The 23,966-nt window shown below is 42.8% G+C and overlaps 1 protein-coding gene across 3 annotated transcripts in view; it reads left to right on the top strand.

Moving 5' to 3' along the window:
* Positions 1–23,966, top strand: part of LOC106573309 (inositol 1,4,5-trisphosphate-gated calcium channel ITPR2) — a 178,625-nt gene that overhangs the window by 44,867 nt on the left and 109,792 nt on the right. For all 3 annotated transcript variants that reach the window (XR_006759687.2, XM_045697031.2, XM_045697032.2), the window contains exons 25-37: positions 3,656–3,821; positions 3,916–4,083; positions 4,226–4,315; positions 6,175–6,300; positions 6,581–6,703; positions 8,463–8,663; positions 9,063–9,314; positions 9,717–9,842; positions 15,034–15,162; positions 15,355–15,475; positions 15,860–16,041; positions 18,553–18,695; positions 19,006–19,114. Coding sequence is in view for 2 of the 3 variants with exons in the window: in XM_045697031.2 (XP_045552987.1) it covers positions 3,656–3,821; positions 3,916–4,083; positions 4,226–4,315; positions 6,175–6,300; positions 6,581–6,703; positions 8,463–8,663; positions 9,063–9,314; positions 9,717–9,842; positions 15,034–15,162; positions 15,355–15,475; positions 15,860–16,041; positions 18,553–18,695; positions 19,006–19,114 (1,936 nt within the window). In the remaining variant the exon portion in view is untranslated. The remainder of the gene's footprint in view (positions 1–3,655; positions 3,822–3,915; positions 4,084–4,225; positions 4,316–6,174; positions 6,301–6,580; positions 6,704–8,462; positions 8,664–9,062; positions 9,315–9,716; positions 9,843–15,033; positions 15,163–15,354; positions 15,476–15,859; positions 16,042–18,552; positions 18,696–19,005; positions 19,115–23,966) is intronic.

The raw sequence follows: 23,966 nt of genomic DNA on the forward strand, positions 1-23,966 counted from the left end.
GTGTCTGTCTAAAACCCTGTGTGTGACTCCAGTTCAGAACATTGTGCTGTGTCTGTAACAAGAACTCCAAGGTAGCCTGCCTAAGTGACTATTGCCTTGTTGCACTCACATCTGTAATTATGAAGTGCTTTGGAAGGCTTCTCATAACACACATCAGTAACATCATCTCAGGCACCCTGGACTCACTCCAATTCACACTGCCCTCTCCCACCTGGACAGGAGGGGAAATAACTAGTGAGAATGCTGTTCATAGACTACAGGTCAGTGTTCAACACCATATTCCCCTCCAAGCTCATCACCAAACTGGAGACCCTGGGACTGAACCCCTCCCTCTGCAACTGGATCCTGGACTTCCTGACGGGACGGCCCCCGGTGGTGAGGGTAGGCAACAGCACCTCTGCCACGCTGACCCTCAACACGGGGGCCCCTCAGGGGTATGTGTACTCCCTGTTCAACCATGTCTGCATGGCCACGCACGACTCCAACAACATCAAGTTTACTGACAACACGACGGTGGTAGTTCTGATCACTGACGGTGATGAGACTGCCTACAGGCAGAAGGTCAGAGATTTGGCCCGTGTGGTACCGGGACAACAATCTCTCCCTCAATGTCAGAAAGACCAAGGAGCTGATTGTGGACTACAGGAGAAAGAGGGGAAGGCACGCCCCCATCCACATCACCGGGGCTGGTTGAGAGCTTCAAATTCCATGGCGTCCACATCACTAAGGACTTAACATAGTCCACTCACACCTGCAGAGTCGTGAAGAGGGGACGACATCCCCTCTTCCCTCTCAGGAGGTTATGGGCCCTCGGATCATGAAAAAGTTCTACAGATGCAACACTGAAAGCATCTTTACTGGCTTTATCACCACTTGGTATGGGCAAATGCACGATCCTCAACTGCAAAGCGCTACAGAGTGTGGACAGCCCAGTACTTCACTGGGGCTGAGCTCCCTGCCATACAGGACCTCTAGATCAGGCAGTGTCAGAGGAGGGCCTGAAAAATTGCCAAAGACTACAGCCACCCAATCCATAGAATGTTCACTCTGCTACTGTCCAGCAAACGGTACTGGAGCATCTGCTCTCAGACCAACGGGCTCCGGTACAGCTGCTACCCCCAAGCCAAAAGACTACTTAATAGTGAATTAAATGGTTACCTGGTCTATCTTGCACTGACTATAAACACACTCACTACACCCTCACACAAAACCCACACACATACAGTTGAAGTTGGAAATTTACATACACTTAGGTTGGCGTCATTAAAACTCGTTTTTCAACCACTCCACAAATGTCTTGTTAACAAACTATAGTTTTGGCAAGACGGTTAGGAAATCTACTTTGTGCATGACACAAGTAATGTTTCCAACAATTTTTACAGACAGATTTTTTTCACTTATAGTTCACTGTATCACAATTCCAGTGGGTCAGAAGTTTACATACACTAAGTTGACTGTGCCTTTAAACAGCTTGGAAAATTCCAGAAAATGTTGTCATGGCTTTAGAAGGTTCTGATAGGCTAATTGACATCATTTGAGTCAATTGGAGGTGTACCTGTGGATGTTTTTCAAGGCCTACCTTCAAACTCAGTGCCTCTGCTTGACATCATGGGAAAATCAAAAGAAATCAGCCAAAACATTGTAGACCTCCACAAGTCTGATTCATCCTTGGGAGCAATTTCCAAACGCCTGAAGGTACCACGTTCATCTGTACAAACAATAGTACGCAAGTATAAACACCATGGGACCACGCAGCCGTCATACCGCTCAGGAAGGAGACGCGTTCTGTCTCCTAGAGTTGAACGTACTTTGGTGCGAAAAGTGCAAATCAATCACAGAACAACAGCAAAGGACCTTGTGAAGATGCTGGAGGAAACAGGTACAAAGTATCTATATCCACAGTAAAACGAGTCCTATATCGACATAACCTGAAAGGCCGCTCAGCAAGGAAGAAGCCACTGCTCCAAAACCGCCATAAAAAAGCCAGACTACGGTTTGCGTATGTACATGGGGACAAAGATCGTACTTTTTGGAGAAATGTCCTCTGGTCTGATGAAACAAAAATAGATTGTTGGCCATAATGACCATTGCTATGTTTGGAGGAAAAAGGGGGAGGCTTGCAAGCCGAAGAACACCATCTCAACCGTGAATCACGGGGGTGGCAGCATCATGTTGTGGGGGTGCTTTGCTGCAGGAGGGACTGGTGCACTTCACAAAATAGATGGTGTCATGAGGAAGGAATATTATGTAGATATGTTGAAGCAACATCTCAAGACATCAGTCAGGAAGTGTAAGCTTGGTTGCAAATGGGTCTTCCAAATGGTCAATGACCCCAAGCATACTTCCAAAGTTGTGGCAAAATGGCTTAAGGACAACAAAGTCAAGGTATTGGAGTGGCCAAAGCCCTGATCTCAATCCTCTAGAAATGTTGTGGGCTGAACTGAAAAAGCATGTGCAAGCAAGGAGGCCTACAAACCTGACTGTTACACCAGCTCTGTCAAGAGGAATGGGCCAAAATTCACCCAACTTATTGTAGGAAGCTTGTGGAAGGCTACCTGAAATGTTTGACCCAAGTTTAAATTGTTTAATGCTACCAAATACTAATTGAGTGTATGTAAACTTCTGACCCACTAGGAATGTGATGAAAGAAATTAAAGCTGAAATAAATAATTCTCTCTACTATTATTCTGACATTTCACATTCTTAAATGTGTCATGCACAAAGTAGATGTCCTAACCGACTTGTGGTTGAAAAACAAGTTTTAATGACTCCAATCTAAGTGTAACTTTACCCTGCCTTCATGTAAATATATACCTCAATTACCTCATACCCCTCTTTCTATTCCAAATGTTATTACATTTGTTTTTTTACTCTGCTTCATTTGGAGCCAACTCGCTGTTGGCTGGGCTCCCTGCCTGTGCCATTAAACCCCTACAACTCATCCAGAATGCCGCAGCCCGTCTGGTGTTCAACCTTCCCAAGTTCTCTCACGTCACCCCGCTCCTCCGCACACTCCACTGGCTTCCAGTTGAAGCTCGCATCTGCTACAAGACCATGGTGCTTGCCTACGGAGCTGTGAGGGGAACGGCACCTCCGTACCTTCAGGCTCTGATCAGTCCCTACACCCAAACAAGGGCACTGCGTTCATCCACCTCTGGCCTGCTGGCCCCCCTACCTCTGCGGAAGCACAGTTCCCGCTCAGCCCAGTCAAAACTGTTCGCTACTCTGGCACCCCAATGGTGGAACAAGCTCCCTCACGACGCCAGGACAGCGGAGTCAATCACCACCTTCCGGAGACACCTGAAACCCCACCTCTTTAAGGAATACCTGGGATAGGATAAAGTAATCCTTCTACCCCCCCCCTCCTCCAAAAAGATATAGATGTACTATTGTAAAGTGGTTGTTCCACTGGATATCATAAGGTGAATGCACCAATTTCTATGTCGCTCTGAATAAGAGCGTCTGCTAAATGACGTAAATGTAATGTAAATGTAAGGGCTCGTAAGCAATCATTTCACGTTAAATCTACACCCGTTGTATTCGTCACGTGAAAAATACTATTTTATTTTAACCCTGTGTCTGGTGCTTCCAATTCAGTGCGTCGTGCCGTGCCTGTAACAATTTCTCTCTCTACCCCTGTGTTTGGTCCTTCTAGTTCAGAGTGTAGTGCTGTGGAGCTGGATGATGAGGGAGGCAGGACCTTCCTGAGGGTTCTGATCCATCTCATCATGCAGGACTACACCCCGCTGGTGTCCGGCTCACTGCAGCTCATGTTCAAACACTTCAGCCAGAGAGCCGAGGTCCTACAGGCCTTCAAACAGGTAAAGGCACAGTTGGTGGTTCGTGAGCGTGCTCCTGATCTCTGTTTTTATGTGTGAGTCTGATTTCACTGTGTGTTCCTCTGGTCCCCTGCAGGTGCAGTTGCTGGTGTCGGAGCAGGATGTGGAGAACTACAAGCAGATCAAGACCAACCTGGACCAGCTCAGGCTGGCGGTGGAGAAGTCTGAACTGTGGGTGGAGAAGAGTGGAGGCTACGGAAATGAGGACATAGGAGACAGCCAGGTCAAGGAGCAGACCATGGAGGTACAACACTATACTTTACAGTATTCTTCAGTACACTATCGTATAGTATGCCCCCTATAGGCCACACAGCGTAGAGGATTAATGGCTAAGGGAGGGCTGAATCCTAACTTCCAAATATTTTTCTGTTGTGTGTGAATGACAGGAGGCGGGCATCCTGAGTCCAGTACAGGATGGGGATGTGAAGCCCCATATAGACAGCAACAAAGCCAACAACTACAACATCGTCAAAGAGGTGGCCTGCCATTCTGTCCCCTTATAGTGTGTGGTATTGGCAGCGTAATCAATTAGTCAGTGAAAATACATCATGACGCTGGGGTTATTGATTGCACACTAACAATTTACAGACCTCACATCACTGGCCAATGTGTGGTCAACATGAGCTGGACTTGCCTGCCTTGTAACCTGCCTTGCCTTTCTTAAAAGCTCCAGAGGGGATACAATAACATTGAATTGAATGCGCTTCAGTAACATTAAATTAAAGCAGCTGAAAAAGTGTTGTTTAGACTTATTGCTATGTAGCCATTAAATGCATGTACAGTTCATTCAGAAAGTATTCAGACCCCTTGACTTTTTCCACATTTTGTTACGTTACAGCCTTATTCTAAAATGCATCTACACACAATACCCCATAATGACAAGGGGAAAACAGTTTTTTTAACTGTTTTGCAAATGTATTAAAAATAAAAAAAGATTTACATAAGTATTCAGACCCTTTGCTATGAGACTCAATTGAGCTCAGGTGCATCCTGTTTCCATTGATCATCCTTGAGATGTTTCTACAACTTGATTGGAGTCCACCTGTGGTAAACTCAATTGATTGGACATGATTTGGAAAGGCACACACCTGTCTATATCAGGTCCCACAGTTGACAGTGCATGTCTGCGCAAAAACAAGCCATGAGGTCGAAGGAACTGTCCGTAGAGCTCCGAGACAGGATTGTGTCGATGCACAGATCTGGGAAAGGGTACCAAAAATGTCTGCAGTATATGGTCCTCCAGAACACAGTTGCCTCCATCATTCTTAAATGGAAGAAGTTTGGACCACCAAGACTCCGAGAACTGGCCGCCCAGCCAAACTGAGCAACCGGTTGAGAAGGGCCTTGGGTCAGGGAGGTGACTGAGAACCTGATGGTCACTCTGACAGAGCTTTAGAGTTCCTCTGTGGAGATGGGAGAACCTTCCAGAAGGACAATCATCTCTGCAGCACTCCACCAATCAGGCCTTTATGGTAGAGTGGCCAGACAGAAGCCACTCCTCAGTAAAAGGCACCTAAAGGACTCTCAGACCATGAGAAACAAGATTCTCTGGTCTGATGAAACCAACATTGAACTCTTTGGCCAGAATGCCAAGCATCACTTCTGGAGGAAACATGGTACCATCCCTACGGTGAAGCATGGTGGTTGCAGAATCATGCTGTGGGGATGTTTTTCAGCTGTAGGGACTGGGAGTCTAGTCAGGATCGAGGTAAAGATGAACAGAGAAAAGTACAGAGAGATCCTTGACGAAAACGTGCTCCAGAGCGTTCAGGACCTCAGACTGGGGAGACGGTTCACCTTCCAACAGGACAACAACCCTAAGCACACAGCCAAGACAATGCAGGAGTGGCTTCGGGACAAGTCTCTGAATGTCCTTGAGTGGCCCAGCCAGAGCCCGGACTTGATCGAACATCTCCGGAGAGACCTGAAAGAAGCTGTGCAGCGACGCTCCCCATCCAACCTGACAGAGCTTGAGAGGATCTGCAGAGAAGAATGTGAGAAACTCTCCAAATACAGGTGTGCCAAGTTTGTAGCGTCATACCCAAGAAGACTCGAGGCTGTAATTGCTGCTAAAGGTGCTTCAACAAAGTATTGAGTACAAGGTCTGAATACTTATGCAAATGTGATATTTCATTTGTATTTTTTTTTTTCTTCTAAAAAAACAGTTTTTGCTTTGTCATTATGGGATATTGTTTGTAGATTAATGAGAGGGGGGGAAAAAACAATTTCATCCATTTAGAATAAGGCTGTAATGTGATTAAGTGGAAAAAGGGATCTGAATACTTTCTGAATGTGCTGTATGTTTGTCTGATCTGTGTGTATGTGTGGTCTGTAGATCCTGCTGCGGCTCAGTAAGCTGTGTTACCCCAGTAAGAAGAGTTGTGTGCAGCAGCAGAGGCTGCTGAAGAACATGGGGGCTCACTCTGTGGTGCTGGACCTGCTCCAGATACCTTATGAGAAGGTGAGCACGTCATCACGTTTAGAGATTTCAGTAATTACACTAAGTGTCAAACACACATAGGCGCCCAGTCCATTTGGGTTTAAAAGAAATGCTTCAGATGAGGCCCCTCAAAGCCTTACATGGATATTGTTATGCTCAATAACCAGACTTTACCTGGATAAAGCTTGACTAGATATATAAACGCCGCCCTGGTAGCTTTGTTGGACCATCTGTAGGGATTGATTTTGTGTTGATGCAATTGTGAAACTGTGTTGTGACTCCTGTCTGTCTGTGTCCCCAGAGTGATGCGAAGATGAATGAGATCATGACCCTGGCCCATGTTTTCCTGCAGTACTTCTGTAGAGGGAACAGTCAGAACCAGGCTCTGCTCCACAAATACCTCAACCTGTTCCTTTCACCAGGGGTACGCTCACACAAACATGCATGCACGCATTCATTCATGCCCACTGTGCGTGCACACACACACGCACACACTGTATGCATGCATGGACACACACTCACAAACACATACACGGGACATACAGTACCAGTCAAACGTTTGGACACACCTACTCATTCGAGGATTTTTCTTTATTTTGATTATCAACATTGAAAACTATGAAATAACACATATGGAATCATGTTGTAACCAAAAATTGTTATGTTAAACAAATCAAAATATATTTTATATTTGAGATTCTTCAAAGGAGCCACCCTTTGCCTTGATGACAGCTTTGCACACTATTGGTATTCTCTCAACCAGCTTCATGAGGTAGTCACCTGGAATGCATTTCAATTAACAGGTGTGCCTTGTTAAAACTTTCCTTCTGAATGCGTTTGAGCCAATCAGTTGTGTTGTGACAAGGTAGGGGTGGTATACAGAAGATAGCCCTATTTGATAAAAGACCAAGTCCATATTATGGCAAGAACAGCTCAAATAAGCAAAGAGAAATGACAGTCCATCATTACTTTAAGACATGAAGGTCAGTCAATCCGGAAAATGTCAAGAACTTTGAATGTTTCTTCAAGTGCAGTCGCAAAAACCATCAAGCGCTATGATGAAACTGTCTCTGATGAGGACTGCCACAAGAAAGGAAGACCCAGAGTTTCCTCTGCTGCAGAGGATAAGTTCATTAGTGTCCAGCCTCAGAAATTGCAGTCCAAATAAATGCTTCACAGAGGTGACACATCTCAACATCAACTGTTCAGAGGAGACCGCGTGAATCAGGCCTTCATGGTTCAATTGCTGCAAAGAAACCACTACCAAAGGACACCAATAAGAAGAAGACATTTGCTTGGGCCAAGAAACACGAGCAATGGACATTAGACCAGTGGAAATCTGTCCTTTGGTCTGATGAGTCCAAATTTGAGATTTTTGGTTCCAACAGCTGTGTCTGTGAGACGCAAAGTAGGTGAACGGATGATCTCCACATGTGTGGTTCCCACCGTGAAGCATGGAGGAGGAGGTGTGATGGTGTGGGGGTGCTTTGCTGGTGACAATGTGTGTGATTTATTCAGAATTCAAGGCAAACTTAGCCAGCATGGCTACCACAGCATTCTGCAGTGACACGCCATCCCATCTGGTTTGGGCTTAGTGGGACGATCATTTGTTTTTCAAAAGGACAATGACACAACACACCTACAGGCTATTTGACCAAGAAGGAGAGTGATGTAGTGCTGCATCAGATGACCTGGCCTCCACAATCACCTCACCTCAACCCAATTGAGAAGGTTTGGGATGAGTTGGACCGCAGAGTGAAGGAAAAGCATCCAACAAGTGCTCCGCATATGTGAAAACTCCTTCAAGACTGTTAGAAAAGCATTCCAGGTGAAGCTGGTTGAGAGAATGCCAAGATTGTGCAAAGCTGTCAAGGCAAAGGGTGGCTTTTTGAAGAATCTCAAATATAAAATATATTTTGATTTGTTTAACACTTTTTGGTTACTACATGATTCCATATGTGTTATTTCATAGTTTAGATGTCTTCACTATTATTCTACAATGTAGAAAATAGTTAAAATAAAGAAAAACCCTTGAATGAGTAGGTGTGTCCAAACTTTTGACTGGTACTGTACATGTTTGTTCACTTCTTACTATTTTTCAACTCAATAAATGCATTCCATTACTGGATATCCATATGTCAATGAATGTGAATTCACTGTGCACATCTTCTCCCTCTCTCCAGCTCCTGGAGGCTGAGACCATGCGCCACATCTTCATGAACAACTTCCACCTGTGCAACGAGATCAGCGACCGCGTGGTCCACCATTTTGTCCACTGCATTGAGACGCACGGCCGACACGTCCAGTACCTCAAGTTCCTCCTGACCATCGTCAAGGCCGACGGGAAGTACGTGAAAAAGTGCCAGGACAAGGTCATGACCGAGGTGGGCGAGGGATGATGATGATGCTGTCTTTGTAAGGCTGTGGAGACACCACAATAGCATGGTTTCCAGTACCACTATCTCCAAACTAGCCAGGGCTTGCTAGAGATGTTTGAAACACGAGAGACTTAAAATGTGACTACTTTTAGAAAATGCCTTGTGGATGAATTTATTTATTTGCCCATAGACGTTGGTTGGAATCTTGGTTGAGGACGTTACAGGAAGTCATTGCATGTTGAGTCTCAGTTTAGTTTAACTGGAAGAATGAACCACTATCACACTTTGTCTTGCTCATTTTAATATCATATTGAATTATCAATATTGGTTATCCCCACTAGTGAAAAGGTATTCCCTGTCTAACCTCCACTCGTCTGTCTGCTTTTCTGTCCATCCCACCCCCAGCTGGTGAACGGTGGCGAGGACGTGCTGGTGTTCTACAATGACCGCTCCTCCTTCCCGGTGCTGTTCCAGATGATGTGCTGCGAGCTGGAGCGTAGGGACGAGGACGGCGCCCTGGCCTACCACAACACCCTGGTAGAGCTCCTCGCCGTCTGCACCGAGGGCAAGAACGTCTACACCGAGCTGAAATGTAACTCCCTGCTGCCCCTCGACGACATCGTCAAAGTGGTCACCCACGAAGACTGCATCCCTGAGGTACAGGGGAAGGGATGAGGTCATATTGAGAGGCTTTGTCATTTGGTGCTGGGGTGTGATTCAGTAGTCTAATGTGATTTTCTACCCTTGTATTCAACCTCATCTGCACTAATCTGAGGATACAGAGGATAGGTAAGAGTGGCATGACGCTTGGTAAATGCGTACTGTGAATTGGAATTAATCTGTTCAGCTGTTTTGCATCAGTGCAGATGAGGGAAAGTAAAGCAAGATAGTATTCCATTATAGACAATTGGCATGCACCCATTGTTTGCATACAGATGCATAACATTTCATTCCAGAACAGCCAGCCTTGATATAGCCTAGCATTCATTCACCTCAGTGTAATCTCTCACACCTGTCAATCATCTGAATGCATGGTTTCTATTGGCCCTCCCTCCCCAGGTGAAGACGGCCTACGTGAACTTTGTGAACCACTGCTACGTGGACACGGAGGTGGAGATGAAGGAGATCTACACCAGCCACCACATCTGGAAGCTCTTTGAGAACTTCCTGGTGGACATGGCACGGGTAACGTCCTCACTAAGGTCCTCCTCATAGCACTACCCCCCTCAGAATAGCCTCAGGGCATGGACTTTATAAGGTGGCGAAAGCGTTTGCCTGGCACCTACTACTGCTACCACCACCACCATACCCCATTAAAAGGCACTTGAATCTTTTGTTTTATCCATTTATCCTCTGAGTGGCACAACATACTGTTGACAATCCATGTCTCAGTTGTCTCGAGGCTTAAAAATCCATCTTTAACTTGTCTTCATCTACACTGATTTGAAGTAGATTTAACAAGTGACATCAATAAGGGGTTTTAGCTTTCACCTGTATTCACCTGGTTAGTCTGTGTCATGGAAACAGCAGTTGTCCTTAATGTTTTGTAGTGTCAGTGTAAGTGAAAGCAACATGGTGGGTCCCTTCAGGGTATGGGCCTTTCCCCAGTTCAGTGTAGATGAGGGAAAGGAAAAGAGAAGTTCTTTAGACTGTTATTGAGATATACACCAGGCTAAAAATGGAAATCACCCAAAAAGAAATGTTAGATACTTTTAAAAATCTTCACCCAGAGAAAAGCACCAGGGATCGATGGCTTTCTTATATAATTTTATTTGATCTTCTGGGACAAAGTACCGCCCTTATTTACTCAAATGACAACACGTGTCACTCAATTTAGGGATTCCAAGTTCCATGTATCGAACTGTTATTTCAATTATATTAAAACCAGAAAAATCTGTAGAGTCCTCTGCAGATATTACAAACCCATAAATGTAATATATTACGACAATAAAATAGCAAAACTCATAAGCAGCAGAATGGCAAATATTAGATAAATATTAATCAAACAGGGTTTATTTAACATGGACACTTACAAACAAATACAAGAACATGTTTCAGTATAATACAATATGTTAAAAACAAGATGTAGATTTATCCTTATACCATGGCATTGTTGAATAGTTGTTTCTGATTGGCTTGAAGGGCATTCTAGAGTGTGCGTTATTTATCTTTATAATCTGGGTGGTTTGAGCCCTGAATGCTGATTGGCTGACAGCCATGGTATATCAGATCATATACCACAGGTATGACAAAATAATTTTTTTTACTGCTCTGAGGACTTTGGTAACCAGTTTATAATAGCAATAAGGCCCCCTCAGGGGAAAAAGATTAAAAAAAATAAAAAAAAAATAAACATTTGACTTCAACTACCCAGCAGTTACTGGTGTTCCGGCTTTGTACAGTATTTATACCTTTATAATATAGTTATATGGTAATATGAAACAGAATAACTCATGATCTACAGCAATCCTTTAATTCAGGGTTCACCAACTGGCGGCCAGTGGGCCAATCTTGCCAACCAGCAATATTATTTGGCCCCCCAAATGAATTATGAATATTTAATATATATATATATCTATATATTTATATTTATATTTGGATATCTATATATATATCTATATAATCAAAAAAGTGTTAAACAAATGAAAATATATTTTAGATTCTTCAAAGTAGCCACCCTTTGTCTTGATGACAGCTTTGCACATTCTTGGCATTCTCTCAACCAGCTTCACCTGGAATGCTTTTCCAACCATCTTGAAGGAGTATGCTGAGCACTTGTTGGCTGCTTTTCCTTCACTCTGCGGTCCAACTCATCCCAAACCATCTCAATTGGGTTGATGTCGGGTGATTGTGGAGGCCAGGTCATCTGATGCAACACTCCATCACTCTCCTTCTTGGTCAAATAGATTGATCGAATATAAAATACATTTTGATATGTTAAAAACAAATTGGTTACTACAGGATTCCATATGTATTATTTCATAGTTTTGATGTCTTCACTATTATTCTACAATGTTGACAATTGTCAAGATAAATAAATAACCTCGGAATGAGTAGGTGTATCCACATTTCTGAATGGTACTGTATATAATAAAAAAAATCTCGGACCCGAGATGCAAAAACTCCCAAATGCAATGTCCTAAGAAGGAAGTTACCCTACCTAAATAATGCAAAAGTAACATTTTAACTTCATTCATGAGGAGAGAGAATGCAGGACACAGTCAACTAATAAAGCAGGCAGCAAACCATTTTGTGGTGGTGAAATGTAAAGCTGCAACCGCACAGCAATCAATCGGAGGTCAACACCAACTGGTGCTGAAAATATATGTAACTTGTTATGCAAGTGTTGCACAGCAACAGATGGAGAAAACCTACACCAGTCGAGTAATTAATTTCACCAATAATATTCATTTTAATTTGACTTTACAAAAAACAAGAGGGCTTCTACACCTGCATTGCTTGCTGTTTGGGGTTTTATGCTGGGTTTCTGTTCAGCACTTTGAGATATCAGCTGATGTAAGAAGGGCTATATAAATACATTTGATTTGATTTGCTTAATTGGAGAATATTTCTTCAGAGCCTAGGCCTATATAAAATAACTTAGCCTACCTCAGCCAGTTATGAGGCTTAACAGCATCTTTTACAATAAATAATTATATGTGACCTAATAGAAGTGGGATGTTTGTATTTGTAAGGCCTACTTACTATTGCGACTGGCCAAAAATGTAGCATCCTACATAAAACAATAATTTTAAAGAAAAAAAGGTGGCGTCTGTATCGGGATGGTCCGCTCCTTTAACAACAGAACAAACAGAAAATACTGTCCTCTTGAGACCTAAATATCCATGCATAAGCACTCACAATAATGTTAGTATTTACTAAATATAGTCATATAGGCCAACAAGTGACTTACTCAATGGGAAAAGTTGCATTTCCCCTCGGACACGATCTTGTGGATGTCGCGTGACATTGGTGTGAATTTGATGCGCAGGCACTTCTTGATTGACTTATGTCAATAACAGCACCAGCTGTTATTGACAAAAAGACACACACCCCCACCCATCGTCTTAAGACATAGCTTCTCTGTTCTGTCGGTGCATTGAAAATCCCTCCAGCTCTATATTATCCGTGTTGTCGTTCAGCCACGACTCGGTGAAACATAAGATATTACAGTTCTTAATGTCCCGTTGGGAGGATAATCTTAATCGTATGTCATCAATTTTATTTTCCAATGATTGCATGTTAGCAAGTAGGACAGATGGACGTGGGATTTTACTTGCTCGCCTACGGATTCTCAGAACAGCCCGATCTGCATCCTCTTTTGCTCTGTCTTTTCTTCGCGCTAATGACAGGGAATTGGGCTTGTTCCCGGGAGAGCAGTATATCCTTCTCGTCGGACTCGTTAAAGGAATAAGCTTCTTCCAGTTCGTGGTGAGTAATCGCTGTTCTGATGTCCAGAAGTTATTTTCGGTCATAAGAGATGGTAGCAGCAATATTTTGTACAAAATAAGTCAACAAATAAGTTACAAACAACAAAATAGCACAATTGGAGCATGTAAACCGTCAGCCATCCTCTTCGGCGCCATCTTTATGGAGACGTGATTTTATGAGCGTAATCAGATCGAAATGATGTTATTGTCACTGAATTTATTATCTAGCCTACTAATTGGATGTGTTAAACATGTTGTTCAATTTGTAGTGTTGGCCAATTATTTGTGCTAATATTATATACTAATTATGTTCTGGCCCGTCGACTATTAGCTCAATAAAAATTTGGCCCGATGCCGAACCTAGTGGACCACAAAAAATATGAAATACTTAGGATGCTTAATAAGTGACGACAAATAACTTTATCCCATTACTCAACAACATGAAAGCAGTTCTAATTAAATGGAACAATCTCCCCATAAGCCTTACAGGTAGAATTACCCCACCGAAGACGTTCTTAAAAAACGTGTACTCGGCCATAAGACAAATAACACTCCTAAAGCAAAGTATTCATCTGAGGGTGGTTTTAACCTTCCAGATTTGGAATTGTATCAACACGCCACCCAAGGCTTTTACTTGTGATATTTAGTTAAATGCAGTAAAGAGGAACAATGGGTACATAATGAAGAGGTGCATGCTACATAATGAAGAGGTGCAATCTTTTCACGTGTCTGTTTTCAAAGGATGGAGCTAAGAACATTAACAACTAACATTAGAACAACATGGAAGAAAATTAAACGGATTCTTCAAGAACCAATATCACTCCATAAAAACACACCCTTATGGAACAATCCTTTGATAGCGTTTCAGAATTCACAGATAAATTGGCCCACAAATTAAAGGCATGGAAACCGTAAATGACGTAGGTAATAGGAAATAAAATCATTTCCATGACCGAATTAAAAAGCAATGACCAATGTAGATATTTTCAAATATAAAAGTTTTATATCACAAAATGTTGCCCTGAAAGCTTTTGGACATCAGAGCGATGTTGAGGGAATCCCATTTGAGTCGGAAAAAGATAGTCAGTCATATGATAGGTAAGATGTATACAAAACCTTGCAGAGAGCCTATCCAACTGACAAACTATTGGAACCAAGATTTAAAAAAACTGATAATGGCAAAAGATGGAGGGAGTGTTGGAACATAATGAACCAAATTACAAATAACGAAAATGTATGCTTAATCCTGTATAAACTAATGTATAGATTTTATTATACAAGAGACACATTTCACACATTCTACAGCACAATGGCAGAGTCATGTCTTAAGTGTAAAACTAACAATGACTCAAGAACTCAGGCCTTCTTGGAGTACTATAAATTCCAAAAGTTATGGGCAGCGTTAGAAAGCTGTCTGTCAGAAGTTTTACAATGCAAGTTTACTTTTAATCCATCTATCTGAATATTTCGAGACATTGGATGTGCGGTAGGCTAGCCAATGGGTTGGACAATATTCTTTCCATCACTTTATATTGAAGAAGCTATTACTTAAATACTGGAAGTGAAATGATACTACAACGTTAAGAGAATGGAAGAATCAAATGCTTTATTTAAATATGGGGAAAAATCTGTCTACAGACAAAAACAACATAACACATTTTGAAGTCATATGGGGCAGTCTTACAAGCAGTATAAACAACATTGGGTGTGGATACTGTGGGAACATGTGGGTCTGAGCAAGTGTCATGTCCTTAATGTTTGTGGAGATGTAGAGTATGTATGTAAATGTTAAGTTGTCCATTGTTTTTGTCTATGTATGTTTTTGTTTATTGTCATATAAAATATTACAACAGCAAAATGAGAGAGACCCCAGGTCAGTCTCTTCCCCCCTCACTCCTGAGTGACAGACAGACTTCACATCCCACTCTCCTCCTCTGTGGTTTTAGGTGTGCAACAGCACCACGGACCGTAACCATGCCAACGTTCCCCTGGAGAGGTACGTGACGGAGACGGTGATGGCCGTCGTCAAGGGCTTCTTTAGCTCCCAGTTCCCTGTGAACAACTCCAACCTGCAGGTATTCCTGGGAGAGAGGCGAACCTTGTACATGGGCATTTAAATACCTTCCCCGGGCCATTCACGTTTCAATTCAGTCCGTTCAGGCACTTGAGGCAAATGCTTATCCATCTGCACAACAATTTTGAGTGCTATTGAAGTGTTTGTTTATGGAGTGTTTTAGTGACTGTTTATCCTCCCTCTCCTATGTCAGACCCACCAGCCCATCTTCATCCAGCTGCTCCAGTCCTCCTTCAGGATCTATAACTGCACCTGGATCAGCTCAGCCCAGAAGAACAACATCGAGGGCTGCATCAAAACACTGGCTGACGTGGGTGAGTCTCGCAGCCCAGGGATTGCACTTTGACAGGCCTTGACTAAGGTTTGTAGACTGGAAACGTCAATGATTTCTATAATGACAGGGAGACATTGCAAATATTTTAAATCTCACCCCATAAGCCCTGTACATGTTAGTCTGCCACCACTGTGTATGCAGACAATACAGAAAGTAGGCCTATATGCCTTTCTCTGTTGGTTAATTGGGTGTCATGGCAGCTTGTGTGAATGTGTGTGTCTGAGAGAGATATGGGCCCATCTTCAGAAAGCGATTCAGAGTATTCGACATTGTCTACAAGGCGAAACCGATCCGATATCAGCACTCCTACTTTGAGGCTCCTTCAGTTCCTAGTTATAAGGTCTCCGCCCTGTCTCCTCTCCAGCCAAGGCGCGTGCCATTGCCATCCCGGTGGATCTGGACAGCCAGGTGAACACTCTGTCTCTGAAGGCCCACACCTACAGGGTGGAGCGTGCTGTCAAGGACTGGAGGACCTCAGCACGCACACGGCTCCGCAAGGAGATCCTGGGAGTGCCTGACTACAAGAGCATCATCGAGAAGCTGCAGGTGATCTCTCTCTCTCACACTCACACACACACACACACACACACACACACACACACACACACAAATATGCACTCGCACAAATATACATGAATACGCCACTGGCGGTTCTTGCCGTTCAAGATTAGGGGGGGCAGTTTTGTATATTTATGACAATGGCCTAATTTGTATTACAGCATATTGCATGACTGTCATTCATATTCCATTCACCCAGCTCAATGTAACATCGATAGGTTTAGGCTACTACATCATTCTAGAATTTGCCCTATACCCATCATGATGTTGCTACAACCTAGCCTACAAATTAAAGTTTATAATGTAGGTGCACAGGTCGAGAGACAAATTGGAGTAATCAAGGTGACAGTGAAATATTCAATACCGCCTTGCACACTCTTGCCATGTGTACAGTCACGCAGTACAGTGTACAGCAAAAATTGTAGCAGTTACACCGGCAGGTCCGGTGCCAATACATCTATAAAATGAATGCTTACCTTGACTTCGAAGAGTTGCAGTGTTGGTTATACTTAGCCAGCAAGCTAACATACATTGCCTTCGAAAAGGATTCAGACCCCTTGACTTTTTCCACATTTTGTTATGTTACAGCCTTATAAAAAAAAAAAGGTCCTCAGCAATCTACACGCAATACCCCATAATGACAAAGCGAAAAAACAGGTTTATAGACATTTTTGCTAATTTATTCATAATTTCAAAAAAATAAACCTTGTTTAAATAAGTATTCAGACCCTTTGCTATGAGACTTGAAATTAAGCTCAGGTGCATCCTGTTTCCATTGATCATCCTTGAGATGTTTCTACAACTTGATTGGAGTCCACCTGTGGTACATTTTATTGATTGGACATGATTTAGAAAGGCACACACCTGTCTATATAAGGTCCAACAGTTGACAGTGCATGTCAGAGCAAAAACCAAGCTATGAAGTCAAAGGAATTGTCTGTAGATCTCCGAGACAGGATTGTGTTGAGGCACAGATCTGGGGAAGAGTACCAAAAATTGTCTGCAGCATTGAAGGTCCCCAAGAACACAGTGGCCTCCATCATTCTTAAATGGAAGAAGTTTTGAACCACTAAGACTCTTCCTAGAGCTGGCCGCCCGGCCAAACTGAACAATCGGATAGAAGGTCCTTGTTCAGGGAGGTGACCAAGAACACGATGGTTACACTGACAGACCTCCAGAGTTCCTCTGTGGAGATGGGAGAACCTTCCAGATGGTCAACCATCTCTGCAGCATCCACCAGTCAGGTCTTTATGGTAGAGTGGCCAGACAGAAGCCACTCCTCAGTAAAAGACACATGACAGCCCGCTTGGAGTTTGCCAAAAGGCACCAAAAGACTCTGACTATGACAAACAAGATTAACTGGTCTGATGAAACCAAGATTAAACTCTTCGGCCTAAACGCAAAGTGTCACGTCTGGAGGAAACCTGGCACCATCCCTACAGTGAACAATGGTGGTGGCAGCATCATGCTGTGGGGATGTTTTTCAGTGGCAGGGACTGGGAGACGAGTCATGATTAAGGTAAAGATGAACAGAGCAAAGTACAGAGTGATCCTTGATGAAAACCTGATCCAGAGTGCTCAGGACCTCAGATTTATGTAAATGTAATATTTCAGTTCTTTATTTTTAATAAATTAGCAACAATTTTTAAAACTCTGTTTGGGGTATTGTGTGTAGGTTGAAAAAAACAATTGAATACATTTTAGAACAAGGCTGTAATCTACCAAAATGTGGAAAAAGTCAAAGGGTCTGAATACTTTCCAAAGGCACAGTAAGTAGCATTCCTCTGTTTGAGTCGGGTTGTTGAGTAGGCAAAATTAACTGCATTAGCTAAGTAAGTAAAATGTAAACTAAGGTAAAAAAAATACAAAATATAGCTAGCTCTCTCACTGCTTCTCCTTAATTTTTGAAGAAAATAGTTTGTATAAAATCCAAACTGTTCAACTACTGTATTTCTCTCTCTCTTTAAGTCAACTACTCACCACACTTTAAGCACTGCAGTGCTAGCTAGCTGTAGCCTATGCTTTCAGTTCTAGATTCATTCTCTGATCCTTTGATTGGATGGACAAGATGTTACTTCATACTGCAAGAGCACCTATAGGTTGGAGGACATCCTCTAGAAGTTGTCATAATTACTGTTAAGCCTATGGAAGGGGGTGGGAGCCATGAGCCTCCTAGGTTTTGAATTGAACTCAATGTACTCAGAGGAGCACGGAAGCTAGCTGTCCTCCAGCTACACGGTGGTGCTACTCTAGATGGTGCTGTTGAGGCTACTTGTAGACCTTCATTGCAAAACAGTGTGTTTTAATCAGTTATTTGGTGACATGTAAATATATTTAGTATGGTTTTATCTAAACAGGATAACTTTTATTTTTAAATATTTCACTGCGTAGGATTATTATCTTCCCCTTCCTCTGAGGAGCCTCCACTGGAATAAACACACACACACACACACACACACACACTGCAGAGGAATTGTATCCATTGTGTCATGTGTCCAGGGTGTGGTGGCGTGTCTAGAGGAGCAGTTCAGTCCTATGGTGCAGGCTGAGTTCTCTGTGTTGGTGGATGTACTACACAGCCCTGAGCTGCTGTTCCCAGAGGCTGCCAGACTGCGCTGTGAGAGCGGGGCCTTCATGTCCAAGTGAGTGTGGCAGAGGTACAGATGCAGTCACGAACTCTGATCAGACACACCATCACAAACACGATCTATGGGCTGCGTTCACTGAGCATTTACACCAGTGACAAGTTTGCATTTGGCCGTCCATTGCTCTGGTTCGCGTTTTACTTTGGACTTCTGACTTTTCCAAAATGTTTCCAAAAATAAAGTGTCTCGTTTATTATTTTCTGTCCTCACGATCTTCCAGTCATAGGTCACACGTCTGTTGGTGTGCTTAGAATAAATAAAGCCATGGTACTGATGTTCCGTTTGTACTCTTCCCTTTGTCATTCAGACTGATCAAACACACCAAGAAGCTGATGGACAAGGAGGAAAAGCTGTGCATTAAGATCCTGCAGACACTCCGAGAGATGCTGGTCAAGAAGGAGGCCTTTGATGAGCCTGTGAGTACTGAACAGGACATGATGTCAAGGGTGTGTTACATACAAGGTGTTAGGGATGTACAGGACAACAAGAGGAGGGTATATTACTGGAAACTTTCTAAGTTAATCAGTAAACTTAACTGAATTTTGGTAACTTTCACATCTTTTGGGGGAATTTTATAATATGACATCTAGGGGCCTTTTTGGGTATTTCAGATTGTCACAGGCGTCTAATTCTTTCTGTTCCCTCAAATTTGTTGGGGTACTGAGCAAATGTTAGGTCTCGTGAGTGGAAAATTGAACATTGTGAGAATTCTGTGCAACTTCCGGCGCGCGTTTACAGTGAACACTGAGGCTGTACCCTTACAGTTTAAGACAGTAGCTAATAGGCTATTGTGTCTTTTGGAGCATAATGTAGGCCTACCAATGAAACCAATGGAGAAAATAGTTTTATCTAAAAAGGATAACTTACGTTTAAATATTTCACTGCATAGGATTATTATCCTTCCCTTCCTCTGAGGAGCCTCCACTGGAATACACCACACACACACACACACACACACACACACACACACACACACACACACACACTGTACTGCACTGCAGAGGTATTGTATCCATTGTGTCATGTGTCCAGGGTGTGGTGGCGTGTCTAGAGAGCCAATCCCATGGAAATAGCTTTTAATTTCTGTGATATAGTTTACAGTAGCCTATATGTGTTGTTCAATGCAGACTTAAAAAAACAAACAAAAAAAAACATTATGAAGGACTTGACATTTAAAACATTTGTTTTACTTGTGTTGTGTTTTGATGCAAGAAACCACTTTACATATTAAAATGTTATTATTGTTATTATTACCATACAGATAATTAGACAATGCAGGCTTCCCGTCTGGCTATAGGTTTGAATATGAAAATAAGCCCGTCTCAGAATACAACACTGCCCCTTTAAGACATAAGCTTTTTACCTGACAGTTTGACATATGTGCTCTTGTAGGAGGCATTAACTTCTCATTGCTGACCTATACTTATCTATGACTGGGCTAATAAGTCGCTAACTAGCAAAGAATATCAACAAATGTGCAGACGCGAGGCTCTGCACTCTTATCTGCTCCCGAGTGGCGCAGCGGTCTAAGGCAGTGCAAGAGGCGTCACTACAGACCCGGGTTCGAGTAGGCCGTCATTGTAAATAAGAATTTGTTCTTAACTGACTTGCCTAGTTAAATAAAGGTAAAAAAAATCTGAACTGATCTGAAACACACACGCATAAAAAAAAGCGCTACCCGCCAATAGAATTCTACTCCATTGTGCTCAATCTTGCAAAGTTAGGTTTGTTTTGGTTTGTTGCGTTGAAATAGGCCTGATATAATGTTGATTTCATCACAGAAAAAACATTGATCTATATAGTGCAAACTAATGGGGCGAACTCCGTGAAGTTCAGTCTCTTGCGTCTCTGCGCAGCATGGCATTTCTTCTGTGCAGCACTCCTGGAAGAAGTGCGCGAACGCTCGTGAAATTTAGACCGAACATTGCTTATCACATGTACAATATATAAAATAATCAAATAAATAAAACTTTTACAATACAATGTTTTATGACAAAGCTATAAACATTATACTAAATACAGTATAAACCATCAACTTAGTGAATAACATTGGTTTTTTAATTAGGGTTTTAACATGAAATATCCTTTATATTTTTTTACACACTTAGTCAAATAAATATGTAAGCAAAAAAAGTTAAAACTGGTGGCAGTTGTGAAAAAAGTAAATAGTTGAGTTGGAAGTTACAGAGTTAATTGGAAAACAATGCCATTGTTGATTAGATGCTTTTTTCATTAGTTCGGCCATTTTCTCTTGAACCATATGGTCTATCCACTAGAAACTCCTGGACAATATGGTCACAGATATAAAAAATGAATACTTTTGTGCCTTCAGAAAGTATTCATACCCCTTGAATTATTCCACATTTTACAGCTTGAATTCAACATGGATTAAATTGATATCCCATAATGACATTGAAAACATGTTTTTTAAAATTGTTGAAAAATTATTGAAAATGAAATACAGAGAATTATCTAGATTACATAGGTATTAACACCCCTGAGTCAATACATGTTAGAATCCCCTTTGGCAGCAATTACAGCTGTGAGTCTTTCTGGATAAGTCTTAAGAGCTTTGCACACCTGGATTGTACAAAAGTGGCCCATTATTATTTTCAACATTTTTCATGCTCTGTCAAATTGGTAGTTGATCATTGCAAGACAACTATTTTAAGGTCTTGCCATAGATTTTCAAGCAGATTTAAGTCAAAACTGTAACTCGGCCACAAAAAACTAACTCGGCCACGCGGGAACATTCACCGTCTTCTTGGTAAGCAACTCCAGTGTAGATTTGGCCTTGTGTTTTAGGTTATTGTCCTGCTGAAAGGTGAATTAATCTCCCAGTGTGTGGTCGAACGCAAACTGAACTAGATTTTCTTCTAGGATTTTGCCTGGGCTTAGCTCCATTCCGTTTCTTTTTTATCCTCTAAAACCTCCCATTTCTTAACGATTACAAGCGTACCCATAACATGATGCAGCCACCACTATGCTTGAAAATATGAGGAGTGGTACCTAGTAATATATTTTTGGGGGATTTGACCCAAACATAACACTTTGTATTTAAGGCAAAAAGTGAATTGCTTTGCCACATTACTTTAGTGCTTTGTTACAAACAGGACACATGTTTTGGAAAATTGTAATTTTGTTCAGGCTTCCTTTTCACTCTGTCATTTAGGTTAGTATTGTTGAGTAACTACAATGTTGTTGATCCATCCTCAGTTTTCTCCTATCACTGCCGTTAAACTATGTAACTGTTTTAAAGTGACCATTGGCCTCATGGGGAAATCCCTGTACTGTACATGTAAGTAGGGTATGGTGACTAGGCAAAGGGATAGATAATGAATACTATCAGCAGCGTATGTGATGAATCAGAAGAGTTGGTGCCAAAGGGGGTATATGCAGATAGTCTGGGTAGCTATTTGGTGAACTATTTAGCAGTCTTGTGGTAGAAGCTTTTCACGGTCCTGTTGGTTCCAGGTGCATCGGTACCACTTGCAGTGTGGTAGCAGAGAGAACAGTCTGACTTGGGGGGCCTGAGTCTTTGACAATTATTTTGGCCTTCCTCCGACAACGCCTGGTATAGAGGTCCTGGATGACAGGGATCTCACCCCCAGTGTACTGGGCTGTACGCACTACCCTCTGTAACCAATACCAACGTCCTGGATAAAAAGTACTGTATACTGATACTTTCATGAATGGATGGTATTGTCACAGACTTAGGTGTCACAGTAACGGCTTTGGTTGTGTGTTCATCTTTGGGTGTTGCTGTCATTACCTTTTTTAGAAGGATAACCACTCCCCCAGTGTAGCAGCAATGTGAATATACCGTGTTGTATCAACCACACTATTTGGCTGCAGTTACAGATGAAAGCAAATGAAGATGAAGATTGGTTGGTTCATATTGCGCTGTCATGATGGACCGGGTGGGCTGCACTCAGATCAGTTGTTGCCCACAGTGCTGTAGGATCTGTCTCTCTGTGTCTCGCGCTCTCTCTCTGTGTCTCGCGCTCTCTCTCTGTGTCTCGCGCTCTCTCTCTCTCTCTCTGTGTCTCGCGCTCTCTCTCTCTCTCTCTGTGTCTCGCGCTCTCTCTCTCTCTCTCTGTGTCTCGCGCTCTCTCTCTCTCTCTCTGTGTCTCGCGCTCTCTCTCATCTCTCTCTGTGTCTCGCGCTCTCTCTCTCTCTCTGTGTCTCGCGCTCTCTCTCTCTCTCTGTGTCTCGCGCTCTCTCTCTCTCTCTGTGTCTCGCGCTCTCTCTCTGTGTCTCGCGCTCTGTCTCTGTGTCTCGCGCTCTGTCTCTGTGTCTCGCGCGTTGTCTCTGTGTCTAGCGCTCTCTCTCTCTTGCGCTCTCTCTGTGGTCCCTGAGCCCAGACTCCTCATCATCAGTAGTCTGTGGGCCTCTACATGCTTTTATATAAGGCAGGGTGGCACTCGAGGACAAGCTCACACTGTGAGGGAGAAAGGGTTGAATAGATAGAGAGGGGGGCAGCAAATGCTGAACAAACAAATCAATACTGCAGTGAGCGTGGGTGCACTTCTCCCCTCCCTCTCTCTTTCTCTCTCTCTCCTTTCTCTCTCTCCTTTATCTCATCTCTCTCTCTTCACCATGGGCCTGTGAATTGGGGAAGGGAGTGTGGAAAAGAGTGGAGGAGGCAACGGGGGAGTGATATGAGGGGGAGGGTTGTTGGAAAACTAGACAAAGTTCCAGGGTTGGTGATCAACTCTGGAGGGTAAAGTGAAGCTTGTCTGCTGCAGGTCTTAGTGGAGGAGGATAGGGAGATGAGACGTTGAAGAGTTTACATACAGTAAAAGTAGCGCTGCCTTGATATGCCACTGCCTTTTGAAGAATAGCAAGTATTGAGATCATGTCCTGTTGCTAAATGTCAATCAGTATCATACTCAAATAGGTTGTACTCTGATATGATAGAATTCACAGGCTAAATGATAGTCAACAGCACTGACATTTACATATTGTGCCAAAACATGTTGGCATGTTTTAAAAAGCCTAAGAATGATATGTGCGTGTGTGTCCTTTCACATATTCCGTGAGTGTTTGAGTGTGTATTTGTCATTCTTTGTGTGTGTGTGTGTGTCATATCCCTGTTGCCCTGAGCGTGGAGCTGCTGCCTCACTCCACAGAAGTGAGCGAGGAAATAGAAAGAGCGAGAGAAAGAGAAAAGCGACAGCAGAGGTTGGTGGCTCTCCTGGGGCACAGTGAGTGGGAGGAGGAGAGAGAGAGAGAGAGAGAGAGGGGAACGAGCAGGCGAGGGAGAGA

The sequence above is a fragment of the Salmo salar genome, chromosome 16, assembly GCF_965601325.2.
Source record: "Salmo salar chromosome 16, fSalSal1, whole genome shotgun sequence".
NCBI lineage: Eukaryota > Metazoa > Chordata > Actinopteri > Salmoniformes > Salmonidae > Salmo > Salmo salar.